Below are 21281 nucleotides of genomic sequence, written 5' to 3'. Positions count from 1 at the left end.
AGTCATGGCCAAAAATATTGGCACCCCTGCAGTTCTGTCCGGTAATGTACCTCTTCGCCCAGAAAATTTTTGCAATTACGAATGTTTAGGTATTCTCATATTTATTTTATTTGTATTGGTATAACATAAAAAGTGGAGAAACAAAAAGCTAAATCTAAAAAATTCCACACAAAACCCCAAAAATGGACTTGACAAACTTACTGGCACCTTCTCAAAATTGTAAGAAATAACTGCATTCCAAGTTTGTGATGCTCCTGTAATTTGTAATTAAACTAACCTGTATCAATTAGCAGGTGCTGACAATATAGAAATCACACTGACAACCAGTTAACCGCTTCCCGACCGCACTATAGCAGATATACTGCTACAGGACAACATGGGTGTGCAAAATCACGTGTGTGTGTATATATATGTGATTTTGCTTTTCCTACCCGTGCTGCCATTCGCAGCCGTGGCTTTCAATCACCGGTTTTCGCCCACCCCCAGCGTTGCACACCCGGCGTTGCTTGTGATTGCTGTGTCCTTTGGACACAGCTGATCACATGACATGGTAAAAGGCCAATTACAGCGGACGTTTGCCACGTGATCAGCTATGTCCAATCACAAGTGACCCCTATGTAAATACACTTGTTGGTTATCGGCAGTGCTTTCCTCACGCTGTCACAGCGTGAGGAAAGTGCAACTGGCAACTGTCAAAGCAGACATCTGCACTGATAATCAGGGCACTGATTATATCAGTGCAGCCTCAAGAGTGCCCAGCAGGGCTACCCATCAGTTCCCAACAATGCTGCCCAGTAGGGCCGCCAGTCAGTGCTTTTCAGTGCTGCAATGCATATCAGTGCAGCATCATCAGTGCCTCCTCATCAGTGAAGCCTATCAGTGCCCATAAGTGCTGCCTATCAGTGCCCATCAGTGCTGTCTATCAGAGCAGCCTCGTCAACGCACATCGATGAAGGAGAAAAATTACCTGTTTGCAAAATGTTATAATAGAAACAATAAAAACACCCTTTTTTTTGTTTCCCAATATTTTCTCTCTTTTTTTCATTTACAGTTCAAAAAATAAAACACCCAGTGGTGATTAAATACCACTAAAAGAAAGCTCTTTGAGTGAAAAAAATGATAAATGATGAGTACAGTGTTGCATGACCGTGCAACTGTCATTCAAAGTGAGACAGCACTGGAAGCTGAAATTTGGCCTGAGCAGGAAGGGGGAGAAAGTGGTTAATAACGCTATCGTAGGAGACCCAGGAGGACCCCACTGCTGACACAGAAACAAAAAAGCCAGATTGCAGTTTGCCAAAACTTACCTGAGGAAGCCGAAATTCTTGGGACAATGTGCTGTGAACAAATGAACCAAATTACATCTTTTTGGTAAAGCCCATCATTCTACTGTTTTCAGAAAAATCTATGAGGCCTTTAAAGAAAAGAATACAGTCCCTACAGTCAAACATGGTGCAGGTTCACTGATGTTTTGGGGTTCCTTTGCTGCTTCAGGCACTGGATGTCTTGACTGTGTGCATGGCATTATGAAATCTGAAGGCTACCAAAGAATTCTGGGGTGCAATGTAGGGCCTGGTGTCAGAAAGTTGGATCTCTGTCAGAGGTCATGGGTCTTACAGCAGGACAGTGACCCAAAGCACACGTCAAAATGCACCCAGAAATGGTTTCAGACAAGGTGGTGGAGAGTACTGAACTGGCCAGCAATGAGTCCAGATCTCAATCCCATGGAGCACCTGTGCAGAGATCTCAAAAGAGCAGTTGGGAAAAGTAATCCTTCCAATCTGAGAGACCTGGAGCAGTTGGAAAAAGAAGAGTGGTCCAATATTCCAGTAGAGAGGTGTGAGACACTCACTGATGGTTACATGAGGCAATTGATTTCAGTTATTTTTCCAAGAGGTGTGCTACCAAATATTAAATTGAGGGTGCCAATAGTTTTGCCTAGTCCATTTTTGGCGTTTTGAGTGGAATGTATCGGATTTGGCTTTTTGTTTCTCCAGTTTTTGTGTCATTCCAAAACAAACAAAAGAAATAAACATGAGAGCCTAAATATTTGTAATTGCAACAATTTTCTGAGCAAAGTGAAGCAAAAATGCAGGTGTGCCAATATTTTTGGCCATGACTGTATATATATTATGTTGATTAGTTGTTTCAGCCCTTATTTATTTTTTATTAGGAGCCTGTAAAGCATTGCACCTGCAATTTGCAGATCTCAGGGGCAATGCAGAACTCTTGCAAACTGTCAATGTAGGCTGTCTTCTCGTACCTTGTATGAGCAGGCAGTTACACAATGACAGGAAGCATCAACGGACTACCTAAATTGCTCAACAGCATCCTGTTAGTTCATTGAGAAGTACAAGCTGTTGGTCACAAAGGCTGGGTCGGTACCTGTAGTTTGTTCATTCACTGAACTGTGAACTGTGAATGAATGACGCAGCCGTGTTGGTGGAGCCCCACACAGCCGTGCTCTTTTCAAATAGTGACAGAAGTTACAGGGAGCAGATCCCTGACCTGCTGTCACAGGGAATGCGGGGATCGGGGAGCAGCAACATGTTACATATCCATCCTAAAAACAGTGTAACATGAACAATAAGTCATAGTGAAATCGTAATTGTTGATCTGCTTGGTCGTTTTGGGTCTGTTACTCATCTTGAAGTCAGAGAGTCAATTGATCTAAAATAGGTTGATGAGTTCTGATCTTTCGCCTACTTTTTGATCTGTGCAGTTGTTCTAGATCAGTATCTCATACAGCATTGTAGTCAGTGATCGGTGTAACAGCCAGGTAGGTAGCATTTTTAGAAGATCGTTAGCTATACCTTGACCCATTTTTTTTAATGCAAAGCACCTGGGCTTTGGAGGGGTTCCATTTGTAGATTCAGACATGGCTCGTGTGCACCTGGGAGAACCTTGTTTATAGATATAATGTTGTTCCATAGTAATATCCCACAATAAGTATTCATTCAGTATCCTGTGTAACAGAACACCTTTTTCATGCCTTAGGATGGCAAAGAATAAGACCAAGTCATCAGAGAAAAAGGAGAAAAAGCAGACCATTTCAGAATGTAGTGTGGAAGTCCCAAAGGCTAAAAAGAAGAAATTGAATCCCAAGGTTAGTACGGGGGTTACTTTCTTGAAATGGGAATATCAAGTACATAGGGGCCCTAGCAGAAACAGAAATACATTTTGCTGCCTTTTTTGTACTGCATATATTGCAGCTTCCTGAAATGAACTGAAAGAGATACATTTTGAGTCAATGAATGGTATGCAAACATATCATAGGTGGGCTCATCACTGCCCTCAGTGTTAACAATTTCTTTTCCCAGTCTACAGTATATATAACTTTCTGCTTCCCTTTCTCTCCTACTGAATTGTGTTACAAACCCAATTCCAAAAAAAAGTTGGGACGCTGTGTAAAATGTACATAAAAACAATGTAATGATTTGTAGATCTCATAGACCCATGTTTTATGCACAATAGCAAATAGAAAACATATCAAATGTTTAATTTGAGAAAATGTACCATTTTAAGAAAAAATAAGGTGCATATAAAATTGGTTGTCTCAAAAAAGTTGGGACAGGGCCCTATTTAACATGGTGTACCATTCCCTCTTCTTTTAACAACAGTCTGTAAATGTCTGGGAACTGAGGAGACCAGTTGCTGGATTTTTGGGAGAGGAATATTGTCTTGCCGGACTCCAACTGTTCAACAGTTCTGGGTCTTCTTTGTCGTATTTTTAGTTTTAAGATGCGCCAAATATTTTCAATTGGTGAAAGGTCTGGACTCTGCTACTATGAAGCCATGTTGTTGTCATAGATGCAGTTTGTGGTTTAGCATTGTCCTGCTGAAATATGCAAGGTCTTCCCTGAAAAAGACATGTCTGGATGGGAGCACTTGCTGCTCTAAAACATGGATCTATCTTTCATCATTGATGGTGCCTATCCAGATGTGCAAGCTGCTCATTTCATATGCACTAATGCACCCTCATACCATCAGAGATGTAGGCTTCTGAACTGAGCGCTGATAATAAGCCAGAAGACTCCATTCATATTTTGTCCAGAGGACGCAGCACCAAAGCTTGCCAAATATCACGTTTCAATTTGTCTGACCACAGAACAGTTTGCCACTTTCCAACATACCATTTGAAATTAGCTTTGGTTCACAGAAGATGGCAGTATTTCTGGATCATGTTCAGATATGACTTCTTCTTTTCATGCTTTAACTTGCATTTTTGGATGGCACAGCAAACTGTGTTCATAGACAGTGATTTTTGGACGTCCGTGCAATGATGTCTATCCTAGAATCATGCCTGTTTTTAACGCAGTGCTGTCTGTGGGCCCGAAAATAATGGGCATCCAGTATTGCATTTTGGCCTTGTCTCTTGCGCACAGAAATTTCTTCAGATCATTAGAATCTTTTGATGATATTATGTACAGTAGTTGATGATATATTTAATGTCTTTGCAATTTTACGTTGAGAAACATTTATTCTGAAATTGTTCAACTCAACTTTTCAGAAATTGGTGAACCTCTGCCCATCTTTACTTCTTAAACACTGACTCTCTAAGATGCTCTTTTTATACCCAGTCATGTTACTGACCTGTTGCCAGTTAACCTAATTAGCTTTTTTGAGATGCTTCCTGAAGACGTCTGGAACAGACAAAACGTGCAGAAGCGGAGTCTCTGTGGGCAATGTCCATTCCGCTTGAGGTAGAATGAATTCTGGCTCCATAGAGAGCTAACAAAGCGGCAGCACTTTCCTAGAGTTCTAGGTACAAAATACCTAAGTGCCAAGTGATTTGCACAATTATAGCTGAGTGCGGTTTCTTGTTTTTTTGTTTTATTGGCATTTTAATAATGAAGTTTTACACAATGGTATCTGCTGTTGGTGTTTTCTGTAATGAGCCAAATGAAAGAAGTCTGAAAATTCATTTCTATTACAAAATTTTGCAAACAGGTAATTATTCTCCTTCACTGATGTGCGTTGATGAGGCTGCACTGATAAACAGCACTGATGGGCATTGATAGGCTGCACTGGTGAGGCGTGTCAGAACTTTAGCTCTGGAAAAATTAATCAGTATATAATTTATGAAAACAGACAGGGATCTGGAATTAAAGAGATTCTCTACTAATTTTTACAAATCAACTGACAACCCAAGTTGTTTATTTGCGCTAATTTGAAGACGAAATAAAAAGCAATAATGTGCAAAAATAAATTTATTAATAATAAAAATCAGTGCAAAATGGTAATTAATATAATTGGTGATGATAAATAATAATCAAATCAAAATAGTTGATTTATCCAATCAAAAATAACGGTTACAAATTCTCACTTATTTACATATTCTCTGGGGTCTCTGCTTTCAGAAAATATATATTGTTTGGGGGGTTTGTGTAGTCTTCAGGGCTAAAATGATTTTTTAAACCTGTAGATAAGAATAAGCCTGACACTCCCTTTTCCTGAGGAGCAGCTAGTCAGTGCTCTCCCCTCCCCGCTAGTTCCCGGGTGCAGTGCTGCAGAGAGGCAGGGAGGGGAGGAGGAGATAAACAGCGCAATGGTAAAAATATTAAACGTTTAAGTCACCATAAAACCCATTTGTTTTTAAAACCCCTGATATTCCTAATATCACCTCCGTTTTAAATACGGTTTCGGTTAAAATGTATTCATTTTTTTTTTATCTGGACAAGTAGATTGTCATGAGGGACAAGTAGATTGGGGCACCGATTTAGTCCCTGGACAAGTAGTTTTTTTCAAAAATTTCCACACCCCTGATCAGTCCCAATCTCATGACTGTCTGGTATAACCATGCCCCCCAAATTTACAACCTGGGATAGTATGCTACAAGAAACTGAGAATGTCTGATGTTAGAGTCTTTGTTCAGAAACCATGAACTAGATTCACCTTGTATACTAATAGAATTTAAAGAAAAAAGTGGCTTCTAGCATGCCCATGTTACATTATGTAAAGACGAGAAGTTCAGGCCTTATAGTTTAATTATGTGAGCACAGAATAGTTCTGACAGGCGTCACTGGTGAGCATTGATAAGGAGACACTGATGAGGCTGCATTGATATGCGGCACTGACAGGTGGCAGTGATGGGCACTGAATAGGTGGCACTGATGGGTACTAATAGGCAGCATTGAAGGGCACTAATTGGCGGCACTAATGGGCACAGATTGGCAGTACTGATGAGCACAGGTTGGCAGCACTAATGGGCACAGATTAGCAGCGCTGCAGGGCACAGATTTGCTGCACTGCTGGGCACTTTTGGGGCTGCACTGATAATCAGCACACTGATAATCAGTGCCCTCCTGATTATCAGGGCACTGATAATTATCAGGGCACTGATAATCAGTGCCCTCCTGATCGTCAGTGTAGATGTCTCCATTCACACTTGCTGGTTATGGTGGTACTTTCCTCACGCTTTGACAGCGTGAGGAATGTACTGCCGATATCTGGCAAGTGTGTTTACATCGTGATCAGTTGTGATTGGACACGTAGTAAAAGGCTGCTGTGATTGGCCCTTTACCATGACATTTGATCAGCTGGGTCTAAAGGACACTGTTATCACAGAGAGCGCCGGGTGCGCGCCGCTGGGGGCGCGGTTCTATCACTATGTCATGTGATGCCCTCCCAGAACTGGATGACCGTGCTGTAACCTTCTCGGGTATAGTGCGGTCAAGAAGTGTTTAAAATGGGCACAAAATTTGTGGACATGTGGCACCATATTTACACCTTAGTCACTGGGAAATTAATGGAATGTATCTTTATGAGACTGATGAATTTATTATAGCACGTTTGTCATGAAATACAGATTTTCATTTATTTATATTGATTCACATTTTGATCACACAGTGACACAGAATTGTGTTTTAAAGTATTTATTTGTTTCACAGAGGTTTGCACATTGCATATATTTGTGTTGCACAGGTTTTTAATAGTTTCATGCATCTTGTATTTTTTTTTTATTATATATATATATATATATGTATATATATATATATATATATATATATATATATATATATGGATTGCACTTATTTATTTATAGATTTTTCACTATATTTACTTAGGGTTCTGCATTAGGTGTATATGTGATCACATGATCACAATGTTAGCAATCTGATTCATAACATTTTTGCTTCTCTTCCTGGTGAGCTATGATTGGCCCACAGTTCTCACATCGTACATGGTCCAATCACAGCACCCTGTGCCATGTGATTAGCTATAGCCAATCACAGATTACTATTATTTTGAACTGTCATAAACTTAACCCACTCAAGCAAGCATTGCATTGCAGAAGCAATAATCTTTTTTGCTCCCTGACCAACCCCCCAGAATAGTATGGTGTTACTATGATAGCATTGAACTACTCTGATGAAAGTATATTTTTAAAAAATAGTAAATAAAAGGACAAATAATGTAAAAAAAAATTGAGAAAATTTACAGCGCTTTCTATTTCCGGGTGTGAACATGCATGCGTTTTCCCCGCTGCCCACCCCTTGTCGGTTCAGAGAGAGAAGAGAGAACACCACACTGTGAGTAAAAGCACTACATTTTACACACACGTGTTAGATTAGCACATATAACCCTTTGATCGCCCCTATCAACCCTTTGATCACCCTGTCACCCAGCCAGTGCCGGTAGTTCAGTGTCATTATGGAGAAGTTTTCACTGATCACTGTATTACTTCCACTAGCGACATCAGATAGTGTCAGGGTCAGTTAGCGCCCCTCCCAGCCAGGGTCAGCTAGCATTAGTTTGCCCGCACACTATTGCACTCACGCTATATATATCACCCTCATCGCTATACTGTTTATACAGATCAATATATTGATCACGAACAGAACTATACTAGTGCCTCCTTAATATAGTGTGCCCAAAAAAGCAGTGTAAGCAGGATCAGTCCTGTTCACTGCAAGCACTAGCACTTAACCAATCTGTTTTTTACAGAATATTTGTATCAATTGATTGTGGGCCAAAACAATTTATAGGCACAACAATACATCGCCTCCCAGTCAAATTCAGCTCTTGCCAGACAATTTGCATGGAAACCTATCATGAATGTAAAACTTTTGTGGGCCTAACCCTCAACATGGGCATTACAAAAAAGAATGCATTGCGGTCATATTGGTTGACCCACAAACCCGATTCATCATATGCCCATGTTCTCTGCTGTTACATATATGCCCAACAAGGACCAGCAATGTACTGGAACTTGCTGGACATTGAGTGGTTATACCAGGATGATGCCTGCAGCTACAGGCATCATCCTGGTATGAATTTTTTCAGCTGGCTTGCTTTTACAAGTAGCAGGAAGGAATGTTCCCTCTCCCCTCTCGCTGCCTTCCTTCGCTTTCTTGGGCTTTTCCATCCCACCTGGGAATTCGAGAATGCAGCTGGCAGTTCCGCTGGCTGACCATAGAGCTGATCGATGACCAGAATGGCTCCAATCATCTCAGTGGTAGAAACTGGAAGCTACGAGTCTTTCATCATTTTGGTTTGCTGGATATAAACAGCGCCATTTTTAAATTTGAAAAGCATCTGATCACACAAATCTTGGTGTGATCAGATGATTTAAGGGCAGAGGAGAGATCTAGAATCTAATAGACCTCAGATTTCTTAGAAAAGAGTACCTGTCAGTGCCTGCTGCTATCACAGGGGATATTTACGTTCCCTGTGATAACAATAAAAGTGATAAAAACAAAATGAAAGGGACAGTGTAAATGAAAGAAAAAAGGAAAAGCAAAATAAATAATAATAAAAAAAAAGCAAATTCACCCCCATCCCCGTGCTCACGCACAAAGGTAAATGCAAGCATTGGTCTCGTGTCGGTATGTAAACAGAGATTGTACCATACATGTGATGTATCACCGCGAATGTCAGATCAAGGGCAGTAATTCTAGCACTAGACCTCCTGTGTAAATATAAAGTGGTAACCTGTAAAGGTTTTTAAAGCGTTGCCTTTGGATTTTAAAAATTTACATAGTTTGTTGTACGGGCATGAGCACTTTTAAAGAATTTCACGTTTGGTATCTATTTACTCGGCGTAATATCTTTTAGATATTATCAAACAATTGGGCAATATATTGTTTTTGTGCATTAAAATTAAAAAAATGTATTTTCTCCAAAAAATTTGCATTTGAAAAATCGCTGTTCAAATAATGTGAGACATGCAAAATAGAAACACCCACCATTTTATTCTCTAGGGCCTCTGCTTTAAAAGAATATATAATTTTTTGGGGTTCAAAGTATTTTTCTAGCAAAAACATTTTTTTCATGTAAATAAAAAATGTCAGAAAAGGCTTGGTCTTCAAGTAGTTGTGTGGCATAAACTTCTAATTTTGGCCCTGAAATGCTAGGATAGTAGAAGCACCCCTCCCCCCACCCCTTTTTGCAAAATAGACACTCCAAGGTATTTGCTAAGGGGCATGGTGAGTGTTTTGCAGATCTCACTTGTTGCCACAAGTTTTTGGAAAATTAAGAAAGAAAATGAAAATTTATTTTCTTTTTTTCTCTTTCAAAACTTTGTGACAAAAACTTATATCTGAAAAATACCTCTTATCACATTCCTTGGGTGGTCCACTTTCTAAAAAGGGGTAATTTCCTGGGGTGTTTGTACTATTCTGGCATTTTAAGGGCTCCGAAACTGTGATAAAGGTAATGAGAAAATGACGTGGTATCCCCATACTCAGGCGAAGTAGCAGAATGTGTTTTGAGATGTTATTCCACATATACCCATGGCATGTGCGAGTAATATATCATTTAAGTGACAACTTTGTGTAAAAAAATACATACTTGTTTTTGTAATTTTCCAAAAATTTGTGGCAAAAAATAAAATCTTCCTTGGACTCAACATGCCTCTCAGCAAATTCCTTGGGGTGTCTTCTTTCCAAAAAGGGGACATTTGGGTTTTTTTTGTACTGACCTGGCATTTTGGCACCTCGAGAAATGTGATATGCAGTCAGAAAGTAAAAGCTGTGTAAATGCCAATATATATACCATACTTTGTAGACGCTATAACTTTCACACAAACCAATTAATATACACGTATTGGGATATTTTTTTTGTAGCAGAATAAATTTTGGCCTAAATTTATAATTAACTTTAGTACGGGGGTTTCTTTCTTGAAATGGGAATATCAAGTACATAGGGGCCCTAGCAGAAACAGAAATACATTTTGCTGCCTGAGTTTATTGGATATTTTTATAACCGAAAGTTGAAAATATTGTTTTTTTTTTTCATAAATGTTCGGCCTTTTTTCATTTATATCACAAAAACTAAAAATCCCAATGGTGATCAAACACCACCAAAAGAAAGCTCTATTAGTGTGAAAGAAAGGACATAAATTTCATTTGGGTGCAGCGTTGCACGACTGCACAATTGTCACTTAAAGTAACACAAAGCGGTATCGCAAAAAATGGCCTGGTCAGGAAGGGGGGTAAATTCTCTGGCGGGCAAGTGGTTAAAACCCTTTTTCCAAAAGAAAAAAAAAATTCTGTAACAGCTTAAAAAGTGTTTACTGGTGTTGGGTTTTAACTTGTTAGTCAGTTACATAAAGTCCATCTAAATCTGCTAGTCCATTCAACACTACCCTCTCCAGACAGTGCTGTTGTCCCAGGGTGGCTCCACTTCTATAGATAGAGGTACAAGACCAGAAGTGTGTTACTCTCTGGATAACCAGGTAAAAATATATAAGGTAAAAACTATATTTAAACTATATTTAAAGACTGATAAACTGCAAAAAAAAAATATATATTTTTTTTTTCTTCAAAGTTAATACTGCTTTAATGCAGCCCTGAACTCATACCTACTCTACAAAAAAAAAAAAAAGTTTGAGTTGGCTTTAAGCCAGTATTAGTAAACCAGTTTCTGAGATGAAGATTTAAAATTGTGCAGTCTATCATGACGTGTTAGCCGTTGGTATCACAAGTTTGAATCAGATATAAAATAGATTGATTAATGATGAGCTGGCTGAGAAAGATACAGAGAAAGACTCCGTTAATGATCTGTGTAGAGGGGCCCTCTGAACTGCTCTTTTCCCAAGTACCAGCTTGGTTCACATAGCAAAAATGTCAACTATGCTAACAAATTTATCTCCCAGGCTAATTTTCTTCATCGTGTGTTAAACCACCATTGTTTACATGTGGTTTACAAATTTCCGACTTTTATGTAAAATTAAAGCCAATCATTATTAATACTTGTATGTCAGAGGATGCAGAAACCTGGCACAGAGAGCCTGCAGCACACCAGCTGTAAAGGAGATACAAGTCCCAGCTTTGACTGTCAGTCACTGGTATAACATACTGTAGTTGTTGTCATAGTCCTAGATTATTGGGTTTATATGTTTGTGGCTCACAGTTGTTAAAGGGCTATTTCAACCAATAGTGTTATTTCAGTATGATTGGGTGCTGTGGGCTTCATCTTTATTTATTTATTTCAGGTACTTATATAGCGCCATCAATTTACGCAGCGCTTTACATATATATTGCACATTCACATCAGTCCCTAACCCTCAAGGGGTGTACAATCTAAGGTCCCTAACTCACATTCATACATACACATACTAGGGCCAATTTAGACAGGAGCCAATTAACCTACCAGCATGTCTTTGGAGTGAGGGAGGAAACCGGAGTACCCGGAGGAAACCCACACAGACACAGGGAGAACATGCAAACTCCAGGCAGTTGGTGCCGTGGTTGGGATTCGAACCAACGACCCTAGTACTGCCTGACGGAAGTGCTAACCACTTAACCACTGTGCTGACCTTTCTCATGGAACGTAAAACAACCCTAAGGCCACTAAGACCCTAAACTGTTTATCACCCTCATCTTAAGAGGGGTCATTTTTACAGATTAAGTTATACAGGAGGGGGTGGCTGAGAAATAGGCTAGCGCAGGGGTGGGCAACTGTGGCCCTCCAGCTGTTGGTGAACTACAAGTCCCATCATGCCTCTGCCTTTGGGAGTCATGCTTGTAATTGTCAGTTTTGCAATGCCTCATGGGACTTGTAGTTCTACAACAGCTGGAGGGCCACAGTTGCCCACCCCTGGGCTAACGTCTTAAGTTAACTCTGCTAGAACCAGTAAAATCTCACTTTTCGGCCTCATGCACACTAGACGTTTTTGCAGCTGCTTCAAGAGGATGCATTTTTTTCTGCCTTTAAACTCCCCTGCATGTTAGCCCATGTGTCCATGCACATATTGGGTTTTTGCAGCGTTTAGCGGTGGGGGCTTTTAGTGGCAGAAAACCCCCCCACTGCCAGAGCATCCAGGAGTAGCAGTGTTTTCGCAGAAAAAAACGCCTGATGCTTGTAAACACGTCTAAACGCTTTGTTTATGCTAGAAGCGCTTAACGCTTGAACGTTATTTAATTTCAGTGGTCAGAATAAATAATTAATCTGGCCAGTGAAATGAATTAACGCTTAAGCACACCTCAACATGATACACACTTCTGCCAAAATGCTGTTGTCAGGAGGAAAGACTTCTAGGAGAGTTTCCAAATTGAGAACCTCTGGTAATGGTTGTGTATGATGGACGTATTTTTTGAAAATATCAGTTGACTATAAAAATGCACATGGTTGAAAGTATGTGGTCCCTATATTTTTATAATGTGAAAGTTATCTCTAAAGTAGTATTGAACATTGCCCAGTAAGCTATTTGTTAAAACTCTTACCACTTGCAGTTTATGGTTTAATTGTTACATGTTACACCCTGAGTAAAAGCTGTGGGTTTATTATCACTTTAAGGATTCCAATAAAAGTGTAAAATAGTGTATTGTAAGGTCCCTTTCAGATGGGGTGGACTCTGTTATGATTAGCAATGGATCTGTCCACTGATCCCCTGCTGATCAGAGCATAGTGGGCTGACGTCAGGTCTGTGTCTACTCAGTTTCTGCAGAGCGGACACGGACCAAGTGCTCTGTGGACAGAGTCTGTTTACACTTCACTGCCCTCCGATCTGATTCAATCCACCTAGACAGAGAGGGATGGATCCCCTTCCATTTTTTTTTTTTAGCAGACCGTATCGGATTGGAGGGAGGCAGGTGTAAACAGACACAAGTTGGTTTACATCTGCTGGTTCATAGGGGTGAATGGAGGGTCTGATCAGGTCCCACTGAAAAAGGCATTAAAGCATTTATAACGTGTATAATTTATAATATTTGTTTATATAATAATGTGCCATGCTAAAAAAAATACATAAAAAAATCTTCTTACTTATAAATGGTATAACGCAAGTCCGACAAAATAAATACAACACTTCCAGATATAACTGGTGAATAAATATGCATCAATAACAAATAAATATGCATCAATAACAAATAAATATATACATTCAATTAGGTAACAGTGAACAATAAATGAGTAAATGTCAAAAATTCCCTCTGTGTAAGCATTTGTGTGGATCTTTGTGTGGATTTTTTTTTTTTGGTAGCTTTGGATAATGAAGATTTCAAGGTAATCATTACCATTCTGCTGTGGACACACACACCTTCGAGGATGGACCTTAAAATTATAAAAGGCGTAATCACAGCCTCTTCAAGCTAGGAACAGCTCTCACAAGGTATTAATCGCCTCCAATATGTACCTTTCCGACGTGCTCAATGAATGAAATACAAGAAACAGTACATTGTGCTCTCGGTTACTTAGAACGTTTTATTTAAAACAAGTAAAAAAAAACGTGTAACTGTTGAATATGTGTGTTTTAAACACATACAGACCTGCTTGAATAAATACTGAAGTACTCTGGAGTTCAGTTTTATGAAGCTGTGTTGACTGTTTGCTTTGATTTGTGTTTGGGTACAGCATGTATTTTTTCTGCTGCATTTCCTCTCATACACTACAATGGGAATGCAAACAAAAGTCAGAAGTAGGACTCAAATTAATAAGCTTGGGAATACCATAAGAAATAATTATTTTTTTTATTTTTCTGAAATTGTATTGCATTGTATAATGTCAAAAACACTAGTTTAGATTTGAATAGTTTTTAGGAAAGTGTTTCTTTCCAAGTCCAGAATAGGGCAAAAAAAGTCAGTGACAGAAAAATAGAGATCTCTTTGGAGATTAGTTTTGGCACTTGTTTGAGACATATTCACATTGACTTGTAGGAAGGAGTAAAAGAAAAGAAAAGTTATTCAAAACTAAAGCAACACCAAAAACATAAACATACACTGCTCTCACTCAACCTCTACATCCCACATCTATCAGATGTGCTTCACAAACTGATGTCAGAAGCAGAACACTCATGCCTGTGTACACTAGCTCTCATACCCTATTTTTTTCAGCTGTATGTAGCTGCTTATTGGTATTATATAATAGATTACCAGCGCGGTTCTGTGATTCACAAATTTATGCAGCGATATGTGCTGATTCCCAGGACAAAGTATTTGCAGCTGGGAAAATAGCTGAAACTTTGAAGATAGTTTTCCCATGCAAAACAATCTTCCATTTCCAACTGTTTCTTGTGTAAACATTGGGGGTACCTTGTGCTGCTTACTGCTTTATTTTAAGTCCATGGTGGAACTTTGCTGTAGTCTGTCTCGTTACAGGGCTGATAGGCCCTCGGCAGTACACCATTACTATTAGTTGTTGATTGCATTTTCATCAATCAAATCATATATATCTCTAGTGGCATCCCTTAAATAAAACCTGAATGGAATTGTGCTGCTTTCCCATTCACACCCACTGTCTATATTGTGAAGGATCATGGTGAACTATATAGATTCATTTACTGCAAACCCTTTTCTCTTTTATTAGTTTTGAATAGAATGCAGGAGATTTACAATTGTTGTCATATTTTAATTTCCGTCTGCAACTCGATATTCCTCTACTTTCCCTCCTAGATTGTAAGCTCCAAGGAGCAGGGCCCTCCTTTCCCTCTTGTATTGAACTGTATTGTTGCTGTATTGTCTCCCGTTATATTGTAAAGCGCTGAGCAAACTGTTGGCGCTATATAAATCCTGTATAATAATACTTTCTGCCCCTTTGATCCCCACACAATAGATGGGGGAGTAGTTGTTATTGGGAGTAGAAGGCAAGGACAACAGTTAAAACAATCAGTGCTTATTCACAAGCCTGTAACTTGTCAGTCAACTCATGCCGATTGCTTTCTGGATTGACAGCACTGCTCCTGTTACTGAAACCCTCCCACTGTGGATGGTTGAAAGCTTTGCCATTTTTTTATTTGCCTTTTCTGTCTCTTTGGGGAAATTTCTCTTTACTTCCAGTCGTGTAAACATTAAAGGAGAGGTATAGGCAAAGTTATTTTGGCTAGACTTCTATAGGTCACAGGAATCCACTTAGTTTTGCACTCCTGTGACCTGTTTTCAGCCAACATCACTCAACGGACTGGCACCTGGCTCAGTCTTTCAGCGATCCACTGAGAGGCTGATCCAGCCCTCCAACCCTCCTCCACAGCCGTCATTCACTGAGTTCGCTGCTAATATTACAAAGTCATATCAGAGCTTACTTAGCTTCAACAAGGGCAAATTGTTGGTGGCAGCTTAGCTGGTGCCTCTGTGACTGAAGTTGCCAATCTATTTGCCTTTTTGCGAAGTATAGTATCAAAGGTTATGATGGCATATACAGTTTCAAGGAAACTTTCGTCTGATGAGCTTAAGCACAGTCGACGTGGTCAACTGACCGAAAGAGACAAAAGGACATTGCACAGGATTGTCAGGTGACTATACCGGCCATGCTTATGGTTATGAGACAGACTTTTCCTGGATAATGTATTTGCCGTCATAACCTTTGATAGTGTACCTAGCGACACAGCAAATAAATTGGCAACTTAATTCACAAAGGCACCAGCTAAGCCGCCACCAACAATTTGCCCTCTTTGAAGCGCAGTAAGCTCTGACACTACTCTGTATTACTAGCAATGCACGCAGTGAATGATGAAAGTGAGTTTTCCCACTTGTTAGCTAGGTGTCTCATCACACAGCAGAAGCAAAAGAATGTTACATCACTTCTGCTTTCAATATGAAACATGTCATCACTTTCACACCAGCAAATCATGTAGTTTTTTCATTTTTTTTCCATCTAACCCCTGTGTAACTAAAGACAAAACTTTTTTTTAGTTTTGGAGAGAGTCGAGGTGGATTAGAACACCTGTTCGTTGTTATTGATTTCTGTGCCCCTGTTAGTCAGATTTACCCTCTCTATTTGTCATGTTTATCATGATCACCGAAAGTGAAAGAAAATCGCAAATTGTGGGTAGTATCCAGAACAGGAGAAGAGGGGAAATCTTCCAATGCAGACACTAGATTCAGTGACCCTGGCGACAACCAGGGATTCCTTCACTTTGCAGGGATTTTCTCTCACTTCCTGTTTGGCTGTTGGACAGGAAATTAAGTGAACTCTCCATAAAGGTACATGGATGGCAAAAATCAACCCTTACCTTCAGTCCCATTGATGGTGGTCACCAGGACATGTAGAGATAGTCTTCCTAGCGGGGACACATACAGCAATAAAAAAAACAGGTGCTAAATCCACGCTGCACAGCTTTGCTTGTGAAGACCTCTGTGCCAATTTCTCTTTAGTCTGCCCATGTGCACCATGGTCCTATTTGTTCATATGGGGAGCTGTACTCAAAGTGGCCTCCAGTGGTTCTGTGGAGTATGGCTCTCCCTATAGGAATGAACAGGGCCATCCACTCATGTGCAGGCTTAAAACGGTACTTTACTCTCTCAGTTAAGATTTGAAACATACATTTACATAAATTCAGTTGCTTCCTGGTTTCTGGTCTAGGCCAAAATTATGTCATACACCCCAGGAGTCTTCATGGACATTTTTTCTTTCATCTGGAGGAGGAAGGGAGACTTTATAGATAAGCACACCCTTCTGCCTGTATGCCTGATCTAAGGACAGATGGATTTCAGGAAGTAAATGCTACGTGAATCATATTCCCTTACTCAAGATGGGGCAGCTAAAATTACTAGAGGGTGTTTTTTAAAGTGATTTCTCAACAAAATAAAGCATGGAGAACAGTGTACAATTTTGGCAGTGCCAAAATGTATAAACTCAATTCCATGTGTAGAAGTGATGTCATCTCATTTCGGCCAATGAAAATGGGCGAAGATCGGTACCTGGAAGCTGACTGGCGAAGATGTTAATGGCCAGGGGTGGTTCTGCAGAGTGCGGCTATCCCCATATGTATGAATAGGAGCAGGCATGCATGTGCAGGTTTAAGAGGACCCTGGGAAGACCTTTTTAGAAGGAAGTCTGCACGTCATCTTTACAAGGCCACACAGTGTAGATCCCTGGATCAAGGATGAAGGTGAGTATATGACCAGGTGAGCAATTTCAGTATATGGGCTGTAGTTTGTTTGGTGGCAGTAAATATAAATCCAATAATTTTTGCTGTGTTGCCTTGGGTACCGTGATTGGTTTGTTCAAGAGGGCTTTGTTAGGGTCTTTGCACATGTTACAGTTCATAACTGTGTGTATTAATGATTAATCCATAATCCGGAACCTCTGAACTTTGGGGCATGACCACCAAACATGTAGCATTGTTGCACAGCTTTGAAAAGCAGAGGGGTGAATGCTTTTTTTTTTTTTTTTGCTTTATTTGGATATATAAGCAGACGTTAGATATCAACGATAAAGACGTTTATAAGAATTTTCTAGCTCTAAAATATTGAAATAGCTCCTCATTTTAGATGACCAAGTTTCCATCCAGTCCTCATCTGAGATGGTTGTTTTTAGTTCTTCTCAACTTATTTCCAGTCTTTTTCTATTTCAGAATTATGGCAGCCTGCTAGCCCTCTAATGTAAACTACCCGCAGGAGTTTTAAGCAGTTAGATGCCAAAGGAAATTTGACTCTTATGGCCTGTTCACTCCATCTTTTTGCTGTAACTTGTGGCATTGAATGTTAGGGCGCATTGGTGTGATGCAATGTGATTTATTCTGACTAGAATCCCAGTGCACCTGCTGATGGACGTGCCTTGCAATGCAGGGCAATGCACTAATGTGCCTGAACCATTTTTTAGAGTGCACTGTACATCTGTTAACTGGTGCAATGGAGTAGTATTCATAATGAATGGCATAGCATTGCACAAATGCACATAACAAGCATTACCACAAATATTTTGTGTGAATGGGTCCTTAGAGTCTTTTTGGTGATTTTTGAGGATCTTTAAGCTTGAGTATAACCTAGAATTTTGTTTTAAGTGGCCAGGGTCTTAAGAAGCCCATCCTCAGTATCCATCCCTTCTGCAGTTTGTGTATGTATGTAATGTGCTTTGTTATGTTATGTTATGACTAATGCCTTAAAATGGATGTGCTTTTGAATGCAAGAGCCAAGTTTATTTTTTGTAATAATTTGTTACCAGAGATACAGGGTTGAATCTCTGAGTTAAATTGTGTTTTGGCTGAAGAGAAGTGTTGATGTGTCTCACACATCATATATCACATTACTGGCAACAAAGAATGTTTTACATGTTAGCTTTAGTAAAAAAGTTAACTGCTATCCCACAAGTTCTAATGTCTAATGAAAAGTTCCCCTTCGGACCCTTTATTTACAGTATATTCCACTCTGCATGTTCCAGAATCAAAATACATTGAAATGAATTTTAGTACAAACAAACGCAATATTGTATCCAATTTTTTGGCAAAATGAAGAAGATGGGATTTCGCTGAGTAAGTAGATACAAAATCATTACAAAATAAATAGCACTTTCTTCCTCTACCACAAACCTAATAAATTGCTTAACATTCCTTCCCCTGAAGTACAAACATAATAATACAAATAAGCAAACTTATAATGAGTGACTACCCAAAAAATATCCAAAAAATATATCAAAATATATATAAAGTCCCATACACCTAAAGTCCAAATAAAGTTCACGTATCCAAAATCTTTACAAGTGATCTCTCAATTTGTCTTTATCCCCGGATCAGATTGGTGATATATTCCAGAGAATCTTCAAGTGCCTCAAAAAACAAAAAACTAAACATAGTGTGTTACCCTAAAAATTATATATTATGTGCCACACGTGTAACATGCAAAATACACAATAAAAGTGTCACAGCAATCGTGAAATCTCCAGGGTATAAATTGAGTTATTAACTTCACTGCACACAATAAACGAAGTGCATAATTACCCCCATCAAAGATATAATCAGCATAGAGTCCATATTAAAGATGAAAATGTCTCCACACATGGATCAAATATCGTCTCCTGCCTTTGCCCACAGACATTCAAGTTGGATGAGTACAGCTTCCATACACTGGGAACGTCCCATAAAAAGAGCCCACTCCTTCGTGGTGGCTGATTTACAGCCCCTTATTCGTAAAGCCGAGAGAGCCAGGTAACCATGGGAGTCTCAGGGGTTGGAACCACCGCGTGTTCCCGAATCCAAGATGGCCGCCCCGGCACTTCCGGAAAACGTCAGTACGTCACAACGTCACGTGCCCCGGACGCGTTTCGTCACATCCGGACTTTTTCAACATTTTTATATATATTTTGATATATTTTTTGGATATTTTTTGGGTAGTCACTCATTATAAGATACAAAATCATGTCATGCCTTTAGATTGCATGCACTCAGAAAATCATTTAAACGATAGTACGCTTTAAAAGCATTTACAGTTTATTAGTTTAGGGTTAACTGTGAATGATGCACCTTGAATCGTTGCACTCACTCTATGGTTTGCGGCGATACCTCACAAGCATGGCACAATTATGTTTACTTATGTGCTCTACGCTCTGTGTTTGCATTGGGGTATGTACATGGTTGATAGGGGCACTTTTAATTTTAAAATTGTAATATAATTTTATTTTTTTTTAAACACTTTTTTATTATTTTCTTTAACTTTATTATTGTCGCAAGGGGATTAGCAAGCGCCTTATGTGTAGCATGAACAGGTGACAGGTTCTCTTATAGGAGACATCAGTTGGTCTTTTAGCCCTGTCCACCACTGCAGTTAATCAAGCACAGATCATGGGCTTACTTTAACTCTGAATACCAGAACATTTATAAACATGCATGGCTTAGTAAACACGAGTTAAAACAATCCCTCATTAACCTCTTCACCTGCAGGTACTGTGGAGCAAATCATTTTAACGACAGTACCTTAAAACTGTAAGGCTTAGTTCACACTACTTTGATGAGATTTTGTAATGATTTTCAGTGTGAATATGATGTGACTTTGATGCAACTTGGTTGCGTTTTTCAATATTCTTTGGGGTTGAGTTGCACCAACATAGCAAAGGAACCTTTTCCAAAATTGTGCTGAGTTGTATTGATTTGAATGGGCATCATTGAATATAATGTAATTTCTGTTGTCATGCAATTCTATGTTACTCAAGTCACATCAGAAGTTGCACTAGTGTGAACCAGCACTAATACAGAATAGTGCATGGTAATGTAACACTTTCTCGACTACCACTGACTACTGAAGAGAAGAAATAAGGCCCATTTCACACCTGTTAGTTGTATTTTACATGGATTACCATTGAAATCTATATAACTCATGTTTAATGAAAGAACATCAAAGATACAGCAAGTAGGATTTTTTTAAATGCACCACTCCTAAAAGACACAGATGTAACAGAGTTATAGGAAAACGTCTAGGCATCTTGTAAAAGCTGGCTGCAGCAAGATGATACCTGATGAGATACTATTCTGTTGTACTGTTAATAGAATAAGCCCAAAGTACTTTAAAGGATAAGTTCACCTTTGGAACATGTTCCACCTGTTTTTAGGGTGGAACATGTAACATGTTCCCATAGCTGCAGCAGCACCTGCTGCCCCCCCTCCCTCTGACAGATAGTATGGGAAGAAGTTTCCCCGTACTATCTGTCAGATTTGAAAACAGCGCAGCCGTGCGGGGCTCCGCAAACACGTCCTTCCATGACTGAATGAACTGCAAGTCCTGACAGCCTTAGCTGTGGGCTTGTAGTTTTCAATGAACTACCACAGCGCTGTGGAGCTCCGTAGTAGTTCATTGAAGCTTCCTGTCAGAATATCTGCTTGGCCATACATCCCGTACGGCAAGCAGATATTCTGACAGGTCTGCAGGAGACCTGCATGGCATTAGCGATCTACTGATTTCTGGTGCAATGCTTTCCAGGTTCCTTTGGACAAAAGTAATAAATGCACATATTTTTTTTTACCTGCAAAAAAATTTGAATTTATTTTTTTTGTCCAAAAGGCAAACTTATCCTTTAAAATTCATCTTTTGTAAAAAAAAAATAAATAAATACACATGTTTTTGCAGGAAAAAAATTAAATGTGCGTTTATTATTCTTTATTTTTTTTACATTGCAGCCTGTAAAGCATTGCA

The 21281-nt window shown here is 39.4% G+C and overlaps 1 protein-coding gene across 1 annotated transcript in view; it reads left to right on the top strand.

Annotated features, from left to right (window-relative positions):
- The window catches only part of CHLSN (cholesin), a 523051-nt gene that overhangs the window by 3081 nt on the left and 498689 nt on the right, over positions 1 to 21281 (top strand). The window contains exon 2 of the mRNA XM_089682029.1: positions 2998 to 3106. Coding sequence (XP_089538155.1) covers positions 2998 to 3106 — 109 coding nt within the window. The remainder of the gene's footprint in view (positions 1 to 2997; positions 3107 to 21281) is intronic.

This window comes from Staurois parvus, unplaced genomic scaffold (genome assembly GCF_062004578.1).
Source record: "Staurois parvus isolate SC_StPar_1 unplaced genomic scaffold, SC_StPar_1.0 ptg000018l, whole genome shotgun sequence".
NCBI classification, from domain to species: Eukaryota; Metazoa; Chordata; class Amphibia; order Anura; family Ranidae; genus Staurois; species Staurois parvus.
This window is presented reverse-complemented; position numbering and strand designations above follow the sequence as displayed.